Genomic DNA, 19,245 nt, shown 5'->3' with positions numbered 1-19,245 from the left:
TTGCATTCATGTCAAAGTTTGGTATAGAAAGCTGTTTGATCCTTCTCTGCATACATACAAAACCATATTGTCCTGTTCTTACATATTATACCATATGCACAATAATGATGTTTCATGTAGGAAAAAGCAACATGGATCTACATTTGTCGTCATTGTTTGGTTGCAATAACTGTTATGTATCCTTACAGGCATCCCTCAAAGATATTGATACACCAGATGATGCATTCCTAACAAATGGTTATTGGCTGTCATATATATCTATTCGCCTGATTGCTATTGTTGCTGCTAACTGCTTTACATCGACATTCTGTCAGCAGCAATTTCTGCGAACATTACGTGATTCTGGATTTTCAGATAATTTACCAGGTTTGTTGTTTTGTATATGTCATAATGTAGATATGTAAACTTGTGTTGACATTATTCATCTCATTTATTCAAACAACATAATTTTTTCCTTTTGTGCAGATGCACCTGATTTTCATTATTTACTGGAGGTTGTACAGTGCTTAGCAGATAGTAATGTCAGGCCAGATTTGGAAGTCCTTTGTTCAGTAAATGTTGATGACCACAAACAAGAAATTCAGCGCTGCATAAGTGAACTTCTACAAGAAAAATCTCACCAGAAGGCACTAAATTTGGCAGCAATTACAGGGATACCAAAAGATGACATTTTCATTGCTCAGGTAATTTTAAGAACTTTGGTGCTCTACAATTTTTGTTTTTCACTGTGGGCAGAATACAGTATAAAAAGTACTAAATTTTGTGTTTGCACTGATCTTACCCATATTACAAAATGAAGTTTATTTGTTTGTACTGACATTGATCTCATTGTATGCAGGTGGTCAACAAATGGGGGGGAGGGGGAATGAACCATTTACATCTTCTGCTCACTACATTATGCTGTAGTAGCATTGGCTTTAGTGTAATCATCATTAGTTTGTTCTTCTGCTATCTTTTTTCTGAAATCTTTTTCTCAGACTGCTTTATTTCTGCTATCTGCCTTTTTGAATTTGTCTTTGACATGTTGCTACGATGGGTAGTCAGACGACTTTATATGTGCCTCTTCGTAATTTTATATATACCTTTGCAGTAATCGAGTAGAAATAATTTTTGTTTGTCACTTTTATGGTACAAGATTGATTCAAATGAAAACCTTAAAAGATCCATAAAATTTCAAAAATTTTGTGGTGGAGTTGGTAGGTGGCAGTAGTGTTCCTTGAGGTATAGAAAATGACCAGCAGGTGGCAGAGTGATGGTGCCATGTGGGAGAAGGCAGCAGCATGCACAGCAAGATAGCTGCCCTGCTGTCAACATGCACTGTGACTGAGCAGCGATCGGTGATGCATGTTTTGTGTGGTGAAGGTGTCAAACAAATTGAGATTCATCACAGAATGACAGTGGAGTTTGGAGATTCATGTTTGTCTTTGCAGCAAGCTTACAAGTGGTCTAGGAAGTTTAAAAGCGGTGTAACTGCCGTGGAGGCTGCCCCAAGAACAGGGCAGGCTCACTGCGTAGTGATGGACGAGAACATTGCATTAGTGGAGGATCTTGTAAAGGAAAACAGTCACATAACTCTGAACAAAATTCCACAAGTTTGAAGATTAGTATTGGTTCATTGTGGAATATTGTTCACAATGTACTGCACTTCAGTAAGATGTCTGCTAGATGGTTGTTATGTCAGTTGATTGCTGAATTGTGAAAGACTGTCATGTTGATGCGTGTGAAGAACTTTTGCATTGTTTCCACATCAAAGGTGATGCATTTCTGGGAAAAATTGTTACAGGCAATGAAACTTTGATCCACTATCACCAACCAGAAAAGAAATGGTCGAGCAAACAATGGTGGCACAGCTCATCGCCAAAACAAAAAAAAATTTACACTCAACTGTGTGCGGGAAAAGTCGTGCTCATTCTCTTCTGGAATGGAAAGAGAGTAATTTTGGAGCATTACATGGATAGGAGAATGGCGGTAACCAGTACTTCGTGTTCAGACATGCTGAAAAATCAGCTTCACCCTGCAGTCAGTAGTAAACAATGAGGACTTCTGACAGGAGTATTGCTACAGCATGACCATGTAGCTCATAAGCAGTCGAGACTATTAAGTAAATTAAATCTAAATGTCTGGTACATTCTCCTTATTCACCAGACCTCACTCCTAGTGACTTTCATCTGTTTGGTGTACTCAAAGAAGCAATGGGAGGGAGGCTTTCAGAAGTGAAAAAGAGGTGAAAACCGTGGTGCATGACTGACTACACAAATGACCAAAAGAATTCTTTTATCGGGGTATCTGTGCACTTCTTAAGCAGTGGAATATGTGCAATCAGCACCAAGCAGACTACTACAAAAAATGACAATAAGTTTTTTGTTCATTGTTACAGTTAAAAATATTACAGCACTTTAAACATTTTCATTTGAATCACCTTTGTATAACTTATAAGAAATAAATTTGATGCTGGTATCTTCTACTTTCACTTATACATAGCACCAGTGTTTGTGGTCTACAGATCAGTGTATCCTCATAAAATATTATTGCAAGACATTCTTGTTATGTTGAAATGATTCTTTTCATTACATGTACTTCAGGAGATTATTAACAAATTTCCATGTTTCAGTCTCATTCAAATTTGGCTTGGGTATTCTCTTATTTTCTACTCTCAACAATCCACCAGTTTTCATCCCAGTTGGCTTTGGCTATTCAGTACCTGTGCTTTATATAACCATGTAATCCTGTTCCTTTACTGTCTTCACTCTGGGAAAGAATGTCTGTATTTGGATAGTCTACATTCTTGCACACAAACGTGCTGAGAATTTGGTTTAGTGTGATTTAATGCTTGTTCCATATTCCCATTGAACAACAGTTTATTATGATGCTGAACACATTCTTATGTCAGAAGGTCAGTGTATATATTTATCTTTCAACTGTTTCTGTGGCTACATTGTGGCCCTTTACATAGCTTTCTATAAGCCTATTTTATTGCACTGTTGTGACAACTGAACTTAATTCTAGCACCGTCTTTGCAGAAAGAAAGAAAATGCACTACAGTATTACCTATTAAGACTCTTACATGAATTCTAAATCATATTTGATTTCTTTCTTTAATTTTCATTGTTTCTTATGTTCTAAGGCAGTGGGTAAATGCTCAAGCAATTTTATGGCTTCATGACTTTTCTCTCAACACTGTAATCATAAGGAGACATCCATGATTTCTACTAAATTTGTTTAAAAAAAAATTTCTGAAACAGTCATACCTGTAGACCTAGATGATCGGTTTTATATCATTAATTTCTTCAAATCAATTAGCAGTGATGCTAAACAATGCTCAAAAAGGATGAATTGGTGTGAAGACGACTGTTTAATATGGTCAAAACCAGGCATATAAGGATATAAATGAGAAGTACATGGTATGAGTCCTGATTACAAAATAACAGTGCTCTAGCAACCAAAATATAAAAAATGCACCATATTAGTGTTAATGATTTGTTGATTGCTGATAAATTTAAGGCAAAAAAATCAGTAAGGAGTCAAACACAGTTATTGGAACATAGAAATAGTGATGATGGAGAACACATTTAGTAAAGAGGGAGGAAAACTTTTAGGGAGAAACAAAGGATGAAGAGCCTAATGTAAATTAAGACCTGGTGGATGATGGGTAAGATATGTGTTGGTGTGTCAGTTCCAGTTTCCAGGGTTTCAAGAAACTGGTGTCAAGATTAAACATCCAAATCACCTGAGTATTGAAACAGATGCTTGTGGCCCAGCTGTTATGTTCAGATCATGCTCAACGAAAGTATATTGGGTATTACCAGTGTACTAGCTGACAGCCATGTAAACTTACTGATAACTTGTTGGTGAGCATGCCAGTATAAAATACGTAGCTAATCTTTCAATTAACTTGATATTGTTGTACTGTATATACAGTCTGTTAATGTGGTCAACATTACAAACAGATGGTAATGGATATTGCCTTACTTGTTCCATAATCCAATAGAGGAAACGTTTGTCCTCATACAGTGTCCATAATCATTAGTTTACTTTGAATTCTTGACTGAGGTACTCAGGAAGAGACATGAGTGCAACTTACACTTCGTATTTTGAGTCTGCGTTTCTCTGTAGCCACCCGAATGTTACGAAAATGAGTAATGCTGCGGTGTCTAAATATATGGGTAAATCAAAGTAACTTGTACAGAAGTGGGTAACTTGCTATAAAATGGTTAAAGACATGGATAACTTTGAATAACATGGCTCAATCGGTAAAGTGACTCCAAAAGTGGAAGAAATGGTTATTAACCTTTTTGTGGGAAACCCAAGCATTGTGCACAAGTAAAATTCACTGTGAAATAGCTGCCAATGCAAATTCAATGCATTTGGAGGTCTCTTCCACGTAAATATGCAGAAAACGTGGTTTCAAGGAATATTCAGATGGCACTGTAGGTGACTGGATGTACATTGCATTTTTATTTTGTTCATATACAGTGTATGTATTTGTTTTACTTTGTTGTCAAATGCATTTTTCTATTGATGCACTTGACCAGGATTTTACTTAACAGACTATATGCTCCCAGAATTTGCTCTCTACTTCGTAATGTAGTAATTTTTGCGAGTTATAAGCTGTTAGTACCATAACTCCAACTGCACAGAAAATCATGTTCGCCTTTCTTCTGTATGCAAAGTGATGTGAATTTCTTGCTCCCTACTGCCTGATTACCCCTTATCATTTTCTTCTGCCATAATGTTTATAATCAATAGAACTCCTTTTTTATGGTGGTTTGCAGGTGTGTGTGTGTGTGTGTGTGTGTGCGCGCGTTCATAAATACCGGAATAGCTCTTACCTTGACAGTACAGTTTTTGATATCCAGTGCTTTTATTTCCTGGTAAATATGAAAATGATGCTAAAGAACACAGGGAAGTACTGCACGTTTGAGGGCCTAAAATTTTTGGATTGAGTAAGTTCCTACTTCTCAGCTACAATATCAGTTTAAACTATTTTGGCTTCATATTTCAATTTTCCAAAGTGCAATTAATTGCACATTATAAATATTGTAAGAAAGTAGGAAATACTGCCAACACACATACATAAAAGTAAAAATTGTTCAGTTCTAACCTCCTACTCTCTCCGACTCCTCCCCCCTTCACTTCATTGTTCTCACTATAGGGGGGCTCCTCTTATGCTGTGGCCTGAATGACCTGCCCTTCCTTTTTAGCTATCCAAAACTTATCCTTCTTTGCTCCCCAAGGTAGGAACTAATAGTTCTGAAAGTTTGGGTTGTATCATCACTTTCTTTCATATCTATGTTATCTCTTGTAGGTGATTTCTGGCCAGCGATTCTGTGTCACAATTTCCTAATTTTTTTTGGTTTAATGTTCATTTGATTCAGTGTATTCCTCCCTCTGGCCTCCCCCCCCCCCTCCCTCCCCCTCTCAATACAAAACTTACTTACCTTATTCTTGTTATAGATGAAAAAGCTATGTTGAGTTTCATTATATCTTGTCTCCTTTCTTCTTGGCTTTTCCTATTATTCCATATACTCATTTTATAATTGAATTTTCTTTTTGAAGTGGGTTAGTAATTCCACACATTCATTCTCTGTGTTTTATTCGACATTATTAATTCAGATTACAGAAAACCATCTCACTGAAAACTAACAGTGATGTGTCCTACGTGGTAGTACACACTCAATAACAGACTGACACTGATTGTAGTCAATTAGTGTTCACTTTCATTCCACACAAAAATGCAAAAATACAAACAAACCTGTTCAGCATTGACTTAATGTGTTGATTAAACTTAACCACAAATTAATTATTCATAAACAATAAAGATTATTTAGTCTGTCCCTGAAAGTGCTTAAAAGGAAGGAATCACGATGACAGGAGTCACTGAATTAGTTTACAGTAGGGATAGTAAGTTTTATGTTCATTTAGCACTATCCAGCAAGTGTGACAAAGTCAAAATTCATTTGGTAGTATAGTGATGGAAAATATTGATCACAACTGACAGTCTAAGCTCCCCACAAAAATACCAGTCTTGGAGCACCAAGTCCATGGAAGACCATGTCAGAGGAGGCAAAGTTCCCAGGGGATTGGCTGGCTACTTGCAGTGGCTGTAGTGCAGTATCCTCCTGAGTAGGCTGCTACCGGGTCCCCATGATGTAGGTCTTAGTGGTCTCTGTGCTCAGCATTTCATACAGTGGCTGAACAGACTGAACTGGTGGAGAATGGCCAGCCACCATCCTAAATACGTGCCTGACAAAGTAATATCTTCTCGGTGCTTGGATGGCATGTAATTTGTGGAAGCAAAGTAGTGCTTCTGATTATAAAACTGTTGTCCAGGATGCGCTTGCCATCAGTTTCGAGGCTGGTGCCTCTCGTGGCGAAGCTAGTGTTGCATTTTTGCATGGTGCCAGCTGGAGTTCCACTGCAAAATAGACCAGCATGTTTTGGATACAGTCTAGATTGTTATGGGTAATACACCATGCCTCCTGTACTGTCACTGTCAGGGACTGCTCAGGGGGTGTCTTCTGTGGAGGTGGAGTATGAGCAACTTGCAAACCATGCCTGTACGTGGGTAGCTGTGGTTGCAGGTGAAGGCTTTGGATACTTCATCCCTCCCCCAGCAGATTTGTGGAATGCAGCAAATAGTAATAGAATTGCAGCACCACTGTGTGAATGTGTAGCTGCAACACTACGTAACACAGGAACTGATAGGCTGCCAGGGGCATCAGTGGATAGTGGAGGAAAGCCACCAGTGACCGGAATGAATATGGATATGGTGCATGTGCATGCATCAGGTGCAGGAAATGAAGCAGAAAATGAATCAATCCATGGATGGTGGAATCTGTCCTGAAAAGAACTGAGTGCTGGACGTTGTGCCACATGGGAGTTCCATAATTTGATGGAAGTATCTGGAGCACACCTTTTAGTGGAAGTTCAAAAATGTGCTGTATCCAGTAAAGTGCTGCAACACTCTATGTTTGACTGGTTACCGTATTTACTCGAAACTAAGCCGCACTTTTTTTTATTGTTTTTGTAATCCCAAAACCCGCCTGCGACTTAGAATCGAGTGCAAAGTAAGCGGAAGTTCTGAAAAATTTTAGTAGGTGCCGCCACAACTAACTTCTGCTGTCGAATACATGTAGCGCTACACAGGCTTGCTTTGCAGGCACAAAGATAAATACTGGCGCCAAAAACTCTGTGTGAGGGGGGGGGGAAGTTGAAGATGAGCTTTTTTCTCCGCCCGAGTTTCGACCACTGCATTTTCATACATTATCCAACGAAGTAAATACAAATTCCGTATTGTTCATCTTTGAATGTAGCAGAATTTCGATGTACTATGAAAATCCGACTGGCTAGACTGTTTGGGGTTTTTGTCAATATGGCCAACTCTACATTCTGAATTTTTTCCTACCTGTGAGAAAAGGTGGTTGCTAATAGGAACTTTTATGAATTGTGAACCACATGCAGTATTCTCTTCACCATAAGCATAATACGAATATAAACATTTTGCCATGTATTCTTTCGTGTTTGCTGCTATCTCATTTAAATCCTGTCTGCCTAATAAACTACGAAACTAGAGTGAGACAACAGCAAACGCGGAAGAATATACATATCATGTCATGTTTATATTCATATTATTCTTATGCCTAATAGTGATACAGTCAGAAATGAAGCACGGCAATTGACTAGATTTTTAAATCTAAGATGACTAATTTCTGTGCAGAATGTAATGTACTAATTTTTCCTAAACTCTCGTTCAGAACATCTTCTATCATACACAGTCTATTATTTGGTTCTTGTTGATCACTATCAAAGAAAGCAGCAGTGTAAGTAACAACAAATAGCCGTCTCTTGCCATTGTTTTGCTAATGAGACAATTCCTCTCTTTTTTTTCATTGTAAGCGGCGGTAGCGCGCACAAAAGCAAGCCATGCCGCGAACGGCGACAGGCCATAAACACTCATTATCAGAATGCGACAAACAATGCATGGCACAGTACAGTAATACATTTTCAGCTTAGAGTGACGTAAACACCTATAACAAAGAGAACGGCACTTATGAGATCAAATAAAAATAAGCAATCTATGCAAACTAGACGAAGCACATGAAAAAGGAAGGGTACCCGTATTAATATGGATGGATCGCCTGACGCATAGGAATGGCTACCTGGTAAAGCTTCACTGCTAAGCTTACAGCTCGAACCAAACTACTGTAGCTGTATCGTCATTCTTTCGACCTAAATTGTGTTTCGTATTAAAATGGACCAACTTTGTTTCGATTTGGAGGTGCGGCCGAAAACTTTTTTCTACCCTTGAATTTCGAGTCTCAAATTTCAGGTGTGGCTTAGATTAGGGAAAATATTTTTTTCCTTGATTTCGAGTCTCATTTTTCAGGTGAGGCTTAGATTCTAGTGCGGCTTAGATTCGTGTAAATACGGTATGATTGCCTGCTAAAAGGGGCAACCAAGCTGCTAGTGACATATCTGACGTGGCTCTGCTCGGCCACATACTCACTCCGTGTCTGTTGTTTGCAGTCTGGGCATTCAAATAACTGAGCCTGATCAGGCTTCACATCATACTGCACATGGAAAATAATTTGTTATTTCAGGCGAATCATAGAAAAAATATAAAACACACTTTCAAACAGAGGATTTATTCTGCTTGTCAGTAACAGGAAATAATGTTCATTTTTAATTAAATACTATTCTTGAATTCTAGAAGACAGGTATCTTTGAAAAGAAAACATGTGAAGAACTTTATATATTTATAGCCATAACTTTTACATTTTTCACTTGTTTGCAAGAGAATAAAAGCTGAAGTTATTTTTAAGGAGTAGTATTTCCCCCCATGAACCACGGACCTTGCCGTTGGTGGGGAGGCTTGCGTGCCTCAGCGATACAGATAGCCGTACCGTAGGTACAACCACAACGGAGGGGTATCTGTTGAGAGGCCAGACAAACGTGTGGTTCCTGAAGAGGGGCAGCAGCCTTTTCAGTAGTTGCAGGGGCAACAGTCTGGATGATTGACTGATCTGGCCTTGTAACAATAACCAAAACGGCCTTGCTGTGCTGGTACTGCGAACGGCTGAAAGCAAGGGGAAACTACGGCCGTAATTTTTCCCGAGGGCATGCAGCTTTACTGTATGATTAAATGATGATGGCGTCCTCTTGGGTAAAATATTCCGGAGGTAAAATAGTCCCCCATTTGGATCTCCGGGCGGGGACTACTCAAGAGGATGTCGTTATCAAGAGAAAGAAAACTGGCGTTCTACGGGTCGGAGCGTGGAATGTCAGGTCCCTTAATCGGGCAGGTAGGTTAGAAAATTTGAAAAGGGAAATGGATAGGTTAAAATTAGATATAGTGGGAATTAGTGAAGCTCGGTGGCAGGAGCAACAAGACTTTTGGTCAGGTGACTACAGGGTTATAAACACAAAGTCAAATAGGGGTAATGCAGGAGTAGGTTTAATAATGAATAGGAAAATAGGAACGCGGGTAAGCTACTACAAACAGCTTAGTGAACGCATTATTGTGGCCAAGATAGATACGAAGCCCACACCTACTACACTAGTACAAGTTTATATGCCAACTAGCTCTGCAGATGACAAAGAAATTGAAGAAATGTATGATGAAATAAAAGAAATTATTCAGATAGTGAAGGGAGACGAAAATTTAATAGTCATGGGTGACTGGAATTCGAGTGTAGGAAAAGGGAGAGAAGGAAACGTAGTAGGTGAATATGGACTGGGGCTAAGAAATGAAAGAGGAAGCCGCCTGGTAGAATTTTGCACAGAGCACAACTTAATCATAGCTAACACTTGGTTTAAGAATGATGATAGAAGGTTGTATACATGGAAGAACCCTGGAGATACTAAAAGGTATCAGATAGATTATATAATGGTAAGACAGAGATTTAGGAACCAGGTTTCAAATTGTAAGACATTTCCAGGGGCAGATGTGGACTCTGACCACAATCTATTGGTTATGACCTGTAGATTAAAACTGAAGAAACTGCAAAAAGGTGGGAATTTAAGGAGATGGGACCTGGATAAACTGAAAGAACCAGAGGTTGTTCAGAGTTTCAGGGAGAGCATAAGGGAACAATTGACAGGAATGGGGGAAAGAAACACAGTAGAAGAAGAATGGGTAGCTTTGACGGATGAAGTAGTGAAGGCAGCAGAGGATCAAGTAGGTAAAAAGACAAGGGCTAGTAGAAATCCTTGGGTAACAGAAGAAATATTGAATTTAATTGATGAAAGGAGAAAATATAAAAATGCAGTAAATGAAGCAGGCAAAAAGAGATACAAACGTCTCAAAAATGAGATCGACAGGAAGTGCAAAATGGCTAAGCAGGGATGGATAGAGGACAAATGTAAGGATGTAGAGGCTTATCTCACTAGGGGTAAGATAGATACTGCTTACAGGAAAATTAAAGAGACCTTTGGAGATAAGAGAACCACTTGTATGAACATCAAGAGCTCAGATGGAAACCCAGTTCTAAGCAAAGAAGGGAAGGCAGAAAGGTGGAAGGAGTATATAGAGGATCTATACAAGGGCGATGTACTTGAGGACAAAATTATGGAAATGGAAGAGGATGTAGATGAAGATGAAATGGGAGATACGATATTGCGTGAAGAGTTTGACAGAGCACTGAAAGACCTGAGTCGAAACAAGGCCTCCGGAGTAGACAACATTCCATCAGAACTACTGACGGCCTTGGGAGAGCCAGTCCTGACAAAACTCTACCATCTGGTGAGCAAGATGTATGAAACAGGCGAAATACCCTCAGACTTCAAGAAGAATATAATAATTCCAATCCCAAAGAAAGCAGGTGTTGACAGATGTGCGAATTACCAAACAATCAGTTTAATAAGCCACAGCTGCAAAATACTAACACGAATTCTTTACAGACGAATGGAAAAACTAGTAGAAGCCGACCTCGGGGAAGATCAGTTTGGATTCTGTAGAAACACTGGAATACGTGCGGCAATACTGACCTTACGACTTATCTTAGAAGAAAGATTAAGGAAAGGCAAACCTACATTTCTAGCATTTGTACACTTAGAGAAAGCTTTTGACAATGTTGACTGGAATACTCTCTTTCAAATTCTAAAGGTGGCAGGGGTAAAATACAGGGAGCGAAAGGCTATCCACAATTTGTACAGAAACCAGATGGCAGTTATAAGAGTCGAGGGATATGAAAAGGAAGCAGTGGTTGGGAAGGGAGTGAGACAGGGTTGTAGCCTCTCCCCGATGTTATTCAATCTGTATATTGAGCAAGCAGTAAAGGAAACAAAAGAAAAATTCGGAGTAGGTATTAAAATCCATGGAGAAGAAATAAAAACTTTGAGGTTCGCTGATGACATTGTAATTCTGTCAGAGACAGCAAAGGACTTGGAAGAGCAGTTGAACGGAATGCATGGTGTTTTGAAGGGAGGATATAAGATGAACATCAACAAAAGCAAAACGAGGATAATGGAATGTAGTCGAATTAAGTCGGGTGATGTTGAGGGTATTAGATTAGGAAATGAGACACTTAAAGTAGTAAAGGAGTTTTGCTATTTGGGGAGCAAAATAACTGATGATGGTCGAAGTAGAGAGGATATAAAATGTAGACTGGCAATGGCAAGGAAAGCAAGAAGAGAATAGAAGATTTCGAAATGTGGTGCTACAGAAGAATGCTGAAGATTAGATGGGTAGATCACATAACTAATGAGGAGGTACTGAATAGGATTGGGGAGAAGAGGAGTTTGTGGCACAACTTGACCAGAAGAAGGGATCGGTTGGTAGGACATGTTCTGAGGCATCAAGGGATCACCAATTTAGTATTGGAGGGCAGCGTGGAGAGTAAAAATCGTAGAGGGAGACCAAGAGATGAATACACTAAGCAGATTCAGAAGGATGTAGGTTGCAGTAGGTACTGGGAGATGAAGAAGCTTGCACATGATAGAGTAGCATGGAGAGCTGCATCAAACCAGTCTCAGGACTGAAGACCACAACAACAACAACAGTATTTCACTGACGTGTTCAGGATTTAATTGGTTGTGGCGATTTGTTAATAACACGTCAGTGCTATTAAAACACTGTTTACTAGTTTCGCTTGTTGCTTGGAATACATAAAATATGTCTTACGACTGCAGCTGAGTCTGGCCTGCTCCACCACTTTAAGATGTCATCATTATCACTGGGGTGCATTGAAGTGTAAACCTATGAAAAGATCCTTCTTTCTACATGGCGATGCTACTACACTTAAAGGCTCTCTGTTAATAAAGAAAAGAGAGAATGGTAATACAGAACTGATATGGAAATCATGAAGTCATAACCAAAAAAACATGTGCCTTACTTTCATGGATTTTTATATGAATTGTAATACTTCCATCTGGCTATAAGGGACTATGCACTAACCATACAAAAATGATTGTGGTAATGGTTGCATGTTGTACCTGCTTAACTTGCACATATTTGTTGCTGACTGGTAAGAGTTTCCTTCTTTCCATTTGCATCAAGCATATTCAGATCACAAAAAGATGGCTAAAACAACATAGAAGTTTTATGCTTCTAAGTAATTATTACCTCCTCACATAGGAAAGTCAGAGTTTGGTTTTTAATACATTGTAACTCCTGTTAAAAATACGTATCTATCAGTACACACCAGTAACACTATTTCATTACAGATCTATCCTTTCCTCATGTCAGAGTGAAACAGTACTTCTAGTTGCACTAATTAAACTCACTTCGCACTCATTGTCATTGACAGTCCAGATTTGTAGAAGTTAGTGAAACCAAAGAACTGACTGACTTGATTGTAAGTTCTTTTTCATCTTCTAATTCACCTTCCTGAAAGTTCAATATCATAGCACTAGAATAAATAACAGCAATTGTTTTCTATACTAAAGCAGCAACTTCATTATTTTTAGTGTGTAAAGATTCTAGTATAGTAAACTAGCTGTTCAGCATGTACACACTTCTCGTTTCAAATATGAGGAGAGGCCACTTCATGTACCATATAGTTTTGCAGTATTTAGTTGATCTGCGAAGTGCGGGGCATGATTTAACAAGGTGCTATCCTCAACAAAAATTTAGCTAAATACTGTGCTTATACAATGAGTAGCTCAAAGAACCCTTTTTCGATTTTCGAAGCCTTTTATTGTATTGGTACCTTTGCCAGTGACAAAAACAAAATTATGCAACGTGTCAGGTGAAATGTCCCAATCATCCATCCTTTCTTCTGTTTGTTTCATAATATTTACTTATGTCTTCTTTATAAGACAAATTTAATTGTAAATAAAACATTATTCACAACAGACAAATCTGTGATTATGTAATGTGCCATAAGGGTTGAATAATGCATCTGATTATGCAAACCAATCCACATATTAACTGTTGCATCACATGCTTTATTAATAACTTCAATAGTAACCCAAGGCATTATGTTCTTTCAAATCACATCAGCCTGTTCTTTGATATTTCTACTCACAGTAAAGAAATGTGCGATGCCATCTCAGATGCTGACTTCTCCATATTGTGCACCCAGAACTAGTCATTCTTGGCCTACTTTTTTGGAATCTTCACGAGAAACAATATTAAAAGATCTCATGTTTTTGGCACACATTGCAAGTCACTTTGCTGTTATACTATTTTCTGTTACTGCCAGTATCCCTGAAGAAGATGTGTCAGTGTAAAATTGGTTAAAATTGTGTTTCTTTAAGCAAATCCTACCCAAGCCAAAACACAATAATGAAGAGCAGTTTATACAGTACATGTATCCAGTAGACTTTATGATTTTGTCTACAGCCAATAGATATTTATTCCATACATCATTTCTTATACCATCCCTTTTCTTCAGTGTGTACATGTTGGTTTCAATCTTAATTCTTAGTGTGCTGGCTTCCTCATGCTGCAGGGCTGCATGCAAACACGGAATCAAACATTACTTAGAATGTGATCATGGCTTCTATGCTTGGGCGTGACTAGTGGTGCAGGCAGCCTATCCAGTTATGCTGTGCTCAGTGCACCTCTCATTTTGTGCTTACTTACTTGGTCATGCACGACTGTAGTACCCAGAGGTGTCTAATCATCCAAAAGTGCCTTAAAATGAGTGGTAGTAAATATGTTGTGATTGGAGGACATGAGTCAGTTCTGTGGCAGCTGAAATGCTGTGGGCTTCCACCACACAATGGGCAGTGGTGGGCTGGGAGTCCAGGAATATCACAGCCGACATCAGGGATGGTGGAGCATGTGGTATGGGGCACTAAGAATTTGAAGAGGCAGGACCAGCATGGAGCCCTGTTGCATCATGGAGGACAACTTAGAATTTAATGGTGTGTGGTAGCACTGAGGACTGGCTGAGAGTCCTGCTGTGCCATTGAAGACACTTCAGTAAGTGTAGGGCATGCATGTGTGCAAAAATACAAATAGCAGTGTGAAGCACAATTGACATTAAGTTGGAATTTTAGCTGAACATAAGGTAAGGTATGTGTACTTACATCAGGGTTAAGGCATAGAAGAACTTGACAGGTGTGGGCAACAGAGTGGTTTAAGTGAAAAGCATATTGTCATGTGTCATCATGAACTGTACAGCTCATCTTGTTTCTATGTTGCCATGGTGGAACAAGAAAACTTGCTTAGCACACTGGAACATGTATGACAAAATGACCCTTAAAAAAATCTTCATTGCTAAGATTGATGTGTACTTCATGGTAGCACATACTCAATAACTGGTTTCCCTGGTTATAGTCAGTTAGCATTTATTTTCATTCCACACAAAAATGCAAAAATACAAACAAACTCATTCGTCATTGACTTAGTGTGCTGACTGGACTTAACCACAAATTAATGAGTCATGAACAATAAGGATTATTTAGTCTCAGTTCAGAAAAGTGTTTGAAAGATTATAAGTTCCCCAGAAGGAATCACAATGACAGGAGTCACTGAACTAGTGTACAGTAGGGCTAATACATCGTACGTTCATTTAGCACACCTGTTCAGGAAGTGTCAGAGTCTTTTCAGTAGTGTAGTTGATCAAAGTTGATGGTCTGAGTTCCAAACAAAAATACTAGTCTTGGAGCACCGAATCTGTGGGAGGCCAAGTCAGAGGGGGAAAAGTTCGCAGGGTGAAATCTGGCTGCTTATAGTGACTGCAGTTCTGTATCTTCCAGAACAAACTGCTACCAGAACCATGTTTTGTAAATCCTGGCATTTGCTCTGTTATGGAATTGCATGAAGTGACTCTGCAAATTAAACTTCCAGAGAATGGCAGACCCTTCTCATAAATACATGCCTGACAGAGTGATGTCTGGTCAATTCTTGGAAAGCACATGAATCATTGTAACAGAGTGGTGCTTCTGATTGTGGCACTATTGTCTGGGATGCGCACATCACTGGTCTTGAGGGTAATGCCTCTCATGACAAAGCAAGTGCAGCATGTTTCTGTGGTGCTGGCTGTAGTTCCACATCAAAACAGACTGTTGTGTTTTGAACACAGTCCAGCTCGTTATGGTTGATACACCATGCCTGTCTGTGTCTGTCAATGAGGTCACCCCTAAAGAGCCAGAGCAGTGGCAATGTGCAGACCATACCTGTAATGCAGATAGCTGTGGTCGCAGGCGAAGGCCTTGAATTGCCAGACTGCATGCTAAAGACAGACTCGTTAACAAAATTAATTGGAGATTAATGGGAGGCTAATTGCTGCAATAAAATAACTAATTGAAGAGCTACTAAATAGCTTATTGTACTGAGCAGTGCAAATCTACTGTTCTCTAAGAGTAATCATTAACAGTCATTTGCATTCTACACAATGTAACTTCTCTATGAAAAGTGTTGCATTGGCTTACATATTTTGAATTTTCACATTTATAACAATATTTTGATTAAGATCATAACTATGCAACAATTTACAACTTAAAATTACTGAATTTTTATTATTTTCATTAACTGTGAGAAAGGGACATCTTAATTGAAAGACTTGCACAAGACTATTGAATAACATGAAATTACTTTTATTATTAATCTTAAAAATTATACCAATCTGTTATAATTTGTGTATTAATATTCAGACTGCCATAGTTTTTCCCAAAAACTGTCATTTACACATTTTAATAAAAATAATTTTGTAAAAAGGTTTCTGTTACTTAACAAAACCCAATTTTAATGATGCAAATAATTGACTAATGCTGTTATTCCCAACAAAACATATTACCTAATTACTTTTGCGTTTGCTTGTGATGTTTGCAAAGTTGATGAAAATTTCCTTAATGAAATAAAAATACTTAATTTTCAGTAAACACATTAAAGTGTTTTTGTGCAAAAGATTTTTACAATTATAATATGTGCTTTGAAGATAATTTCATGAAGAACATGAAATGACAAAAAAATTCTAGCTCATCACAAATTTACTTATTTGCTGTATTTCACATGTAATGTTTCTACTGAATGATCATGTTAGATAAACAGTAGTATAAGATAATAGAACAAAAATTTACTTTATTTTTCTGTATGTTATTAAATCAATAATTAAGAGATTTATGTCACTGGTACCAGTCTTATCGTCTCGTTTTCTCACTCATTAGCAAAAGTTGAGGTGACAGAAGAAATTGTTTTGAAGGAAAGAAAATTATTATAAATTTTTGGTAATGTTTAGTATACAAACTTCAACTCCATTTAATTTTTCAGTGTTTGTATGATTATACTGCATTAAACCAATCTGAAAATATTGAAGATGTAGAAAATTTCTGGAAAAAATGGCACAACATATTTTCAGATGAACAAGTAAATGCAGCACTAGTCGCAGAGTTCTTTCGCAAATGTTCGCAAGCTGCAAAAACACTCACAGAGAGGTAAGCCTGTTGTCATATTGTATCAAATGTTATGTAATAACGCAATCAGTATGCTTATGAAAACTGCAACTTGCAAACATTTCAGCAAGATGCACAAATAACAATTTTCCTGTTTGTAAAGGATATGGCAGTGAATTCATGGACATCATATCTCTCATACTCATTTCTATAAAGGTTAATAAAAAGAAAATGAGAAAGTAGATGCAAAAAACTGGTTAATGTTTTCCTGTTGTACATGATAAAATTTTGAGAATACTGCCAGTCAGGGTTCATTTCCTAAAACTATATCTCAGCTGGGCAACATCTATATTTACAGCTTCATCCATATGTTGCAAGATGTTGCATACTAAATGGTTGATAAACAGGCTGCTGATGTCAGTACTCTCTCCTTAAACTCTATAGATAAAGAAAGGTTCCCACTGATGAAGAGAGAGAGCTTACATATGGTGATCCCTCATTCTTTTCAAAAGGTTCACTGTTAAATACAAGCAAAGTTGAGGAAAGAGTATTTGGAAACAAAACAGTGATGCTCACCTGAAATTTATTGTGGATCAGAATCAGTGACCTTGTGTGTGGAACCCTTGTAAGATGTGAGACCACGCCAAAACTGACAAAAATGTCCAAGTTGCTCACTTGGTGTGACTCAAGTCTGTTGATGAAGTCAGCAGTGATGCTTATACGAGGGTTGTAACTTTAATAGTGGCAACTACACTCCTGGAAATGGAAAAAAGAACACATTGACACCGGTGTGTCAGACCCACCATACTTGCTCCGGACACTGCGAGAGGGCTGTACAATCAATGATCACACGCACGGCACAGCGGACACACCAGGAACCGCGGTGTTGGCCGTCAAATGGCGCTAGCTGCGCAGCATTTGTGCACCGCCGCCGTCAGTGTCAGCCAGTTTGCCGTGGCATACGGAGCTCCATCGCAGTCTTTAACACTGGTAGCATGCCGCGACAGCGTGGACATGAACCGTATGTGCAGTTGACGGACTTTGAGCGAGGGCGTATAGTGGGCATGCGGGAGGCCGGGTGGACGTACCGCCGAATTGCTCAACACGTGGGGCGTGAAGTCTCCACAGTACATCGATGTTGTCGCCAGTGGTCGGCGAAAGGTGCACGTGCCCGTCGACCTGGAACCGGACCGCAGCGACGCACGGATGCACGCCAAGACCGTAGGATCCTACGCAGTGCCGTAGGGGACCGCACCGCCACTTCCCAGCAAATTAGGGACACTGTTGCTCCTGGGGTATCGGTGAGGACCATTCGCAACCGTCTCCATGAAGCTGGGCTACGGTCCCGCACATCATTAGGCTGTCTTCCGCTCACACCCCAACATCGTGCAGCCCGCCTCCAGTGGTGTCGCGACAGGCGTGAATGGAGGGACGAATGGAGACGTGTCGTCTTCAGCAATGAGAGTCGCTTCTGCCTTGGTGCCAATGATGGTCGTATGCGTGTTTGGCGCCGTGCAGGTGAGCGCCACAATCAGGACTGCATACGACCGAGGCACACAGGGCCAACACCCGGCATCATGGTGTGGGGAGCGATCTCCTACACTGGCCGTACACCACTGGTGATCGTCGAGGGGACACTGAATAGTGCACGGTACATCCAAACCATCATCGAACCCATCGTTCTACCATTCCTAGACCGGCAAGGGAACTTGCTGTTCCAACAGGACAATGCATGTCCGCATGTATCCCGTGCCACCCAACGCGCTCTAGAAGGTGTAAGTCAACTACCCTGGCCAGCAAGATCTCCGGATCTGTCCCCCATTGAGCATGTTTGGGACTGGATGAAGCGTCGTCTCACGCGGTCTGCACGTCCAGCACGAACGCTGGTCCAACTGAGGCGCCAGGTGGAAATGGCATGGCAAGCCGTTCCACAGGACTACATCCAGCATCTCTACGATCATCTCCATGGGAGAATAGCAGCCTGCATTGCTGCGAAAGGTGGATATACACTGTACTAGTGCCGACATTGTGCATGCTCTGTTGCCTGTGTCTATGTGCCTGTGGTTCTGTCAGTGTGATCATGTGATGTATCTGACCCCAGGAATGTGTCAATAAAGTTTCCCCTTCCTGGGACAATGAATTCGCGGTGTTCTTATTTCAATTTCCAGGAGTGTATTTATATACAGCTTGTACAAAATAGATACGTGTTTCAAAGTTTTACTGACCTTCAAAGTTGTCACAAGCATTGTGTATAACCCATTGCCAGTGATGTGGAAGGTGTAAGATACTCTTAGCAGTGCCAGTTGTGTTGGCAGTTCGAGCTGCAGGGTCTATTGCACGATGAATTTGTAGCAGTTCTGAAGCGAATGCCGTGAAGTGTTTCCTTCAGTTTAGAAATCGAATTGGACTCAGGGAAGTGCAGTAGGTGGTATAGCACTTAGTCAAACAAATCATTAACAGCTT

At 39.5% G+C, this 19,245-nt stretch overlaps 1 protein-coding gene across 1 annotated transcript in view; it reads left to right on the top strand.

Annotated features, from left to right (window-relative positions):
* Positions 1-19,245, top strand: part of LOC126483618 (spatacsin) — a 410,710-nt gene that overhangs the window by 244,333 nt on the left and 147,132 nt on the right. Inside the window, exons 21-23 of the mRNA XM_050106663.1 lie at positions 189-366; positions 466-683; positions 16,661-16,824. Of these exons, the coding sequence (XP_049962620.1) occupies positions 189-366; positions 466-683; positions 16,661-16,824 (560 nt within the window). The remainder of the gene's footprint in view (positions 1-188; positions 367-465; positions 684-16,660; positions 16,825-19,245) is intronic.

Source organism: Schistocerca serialis, chromosome 6, assembly GCF_023864345.2.
Source record: "Schistocerca serialis cubense isolate TAMUIC-IGC-003099 chromosome 6, iqSchSeri2.2, whole genome shotgun sequence".
Lineage (NCBI taxonomy): Eukaryota > Metazoa > Arthropoda > Insecta > Orthoptera > Acrididae > Schistocerca > Schistocerca serialis.
Note: the sequence above shows the minus strand (reverse complement) of the source record. Positions and strands in the feature narration are given on the sequence as shown.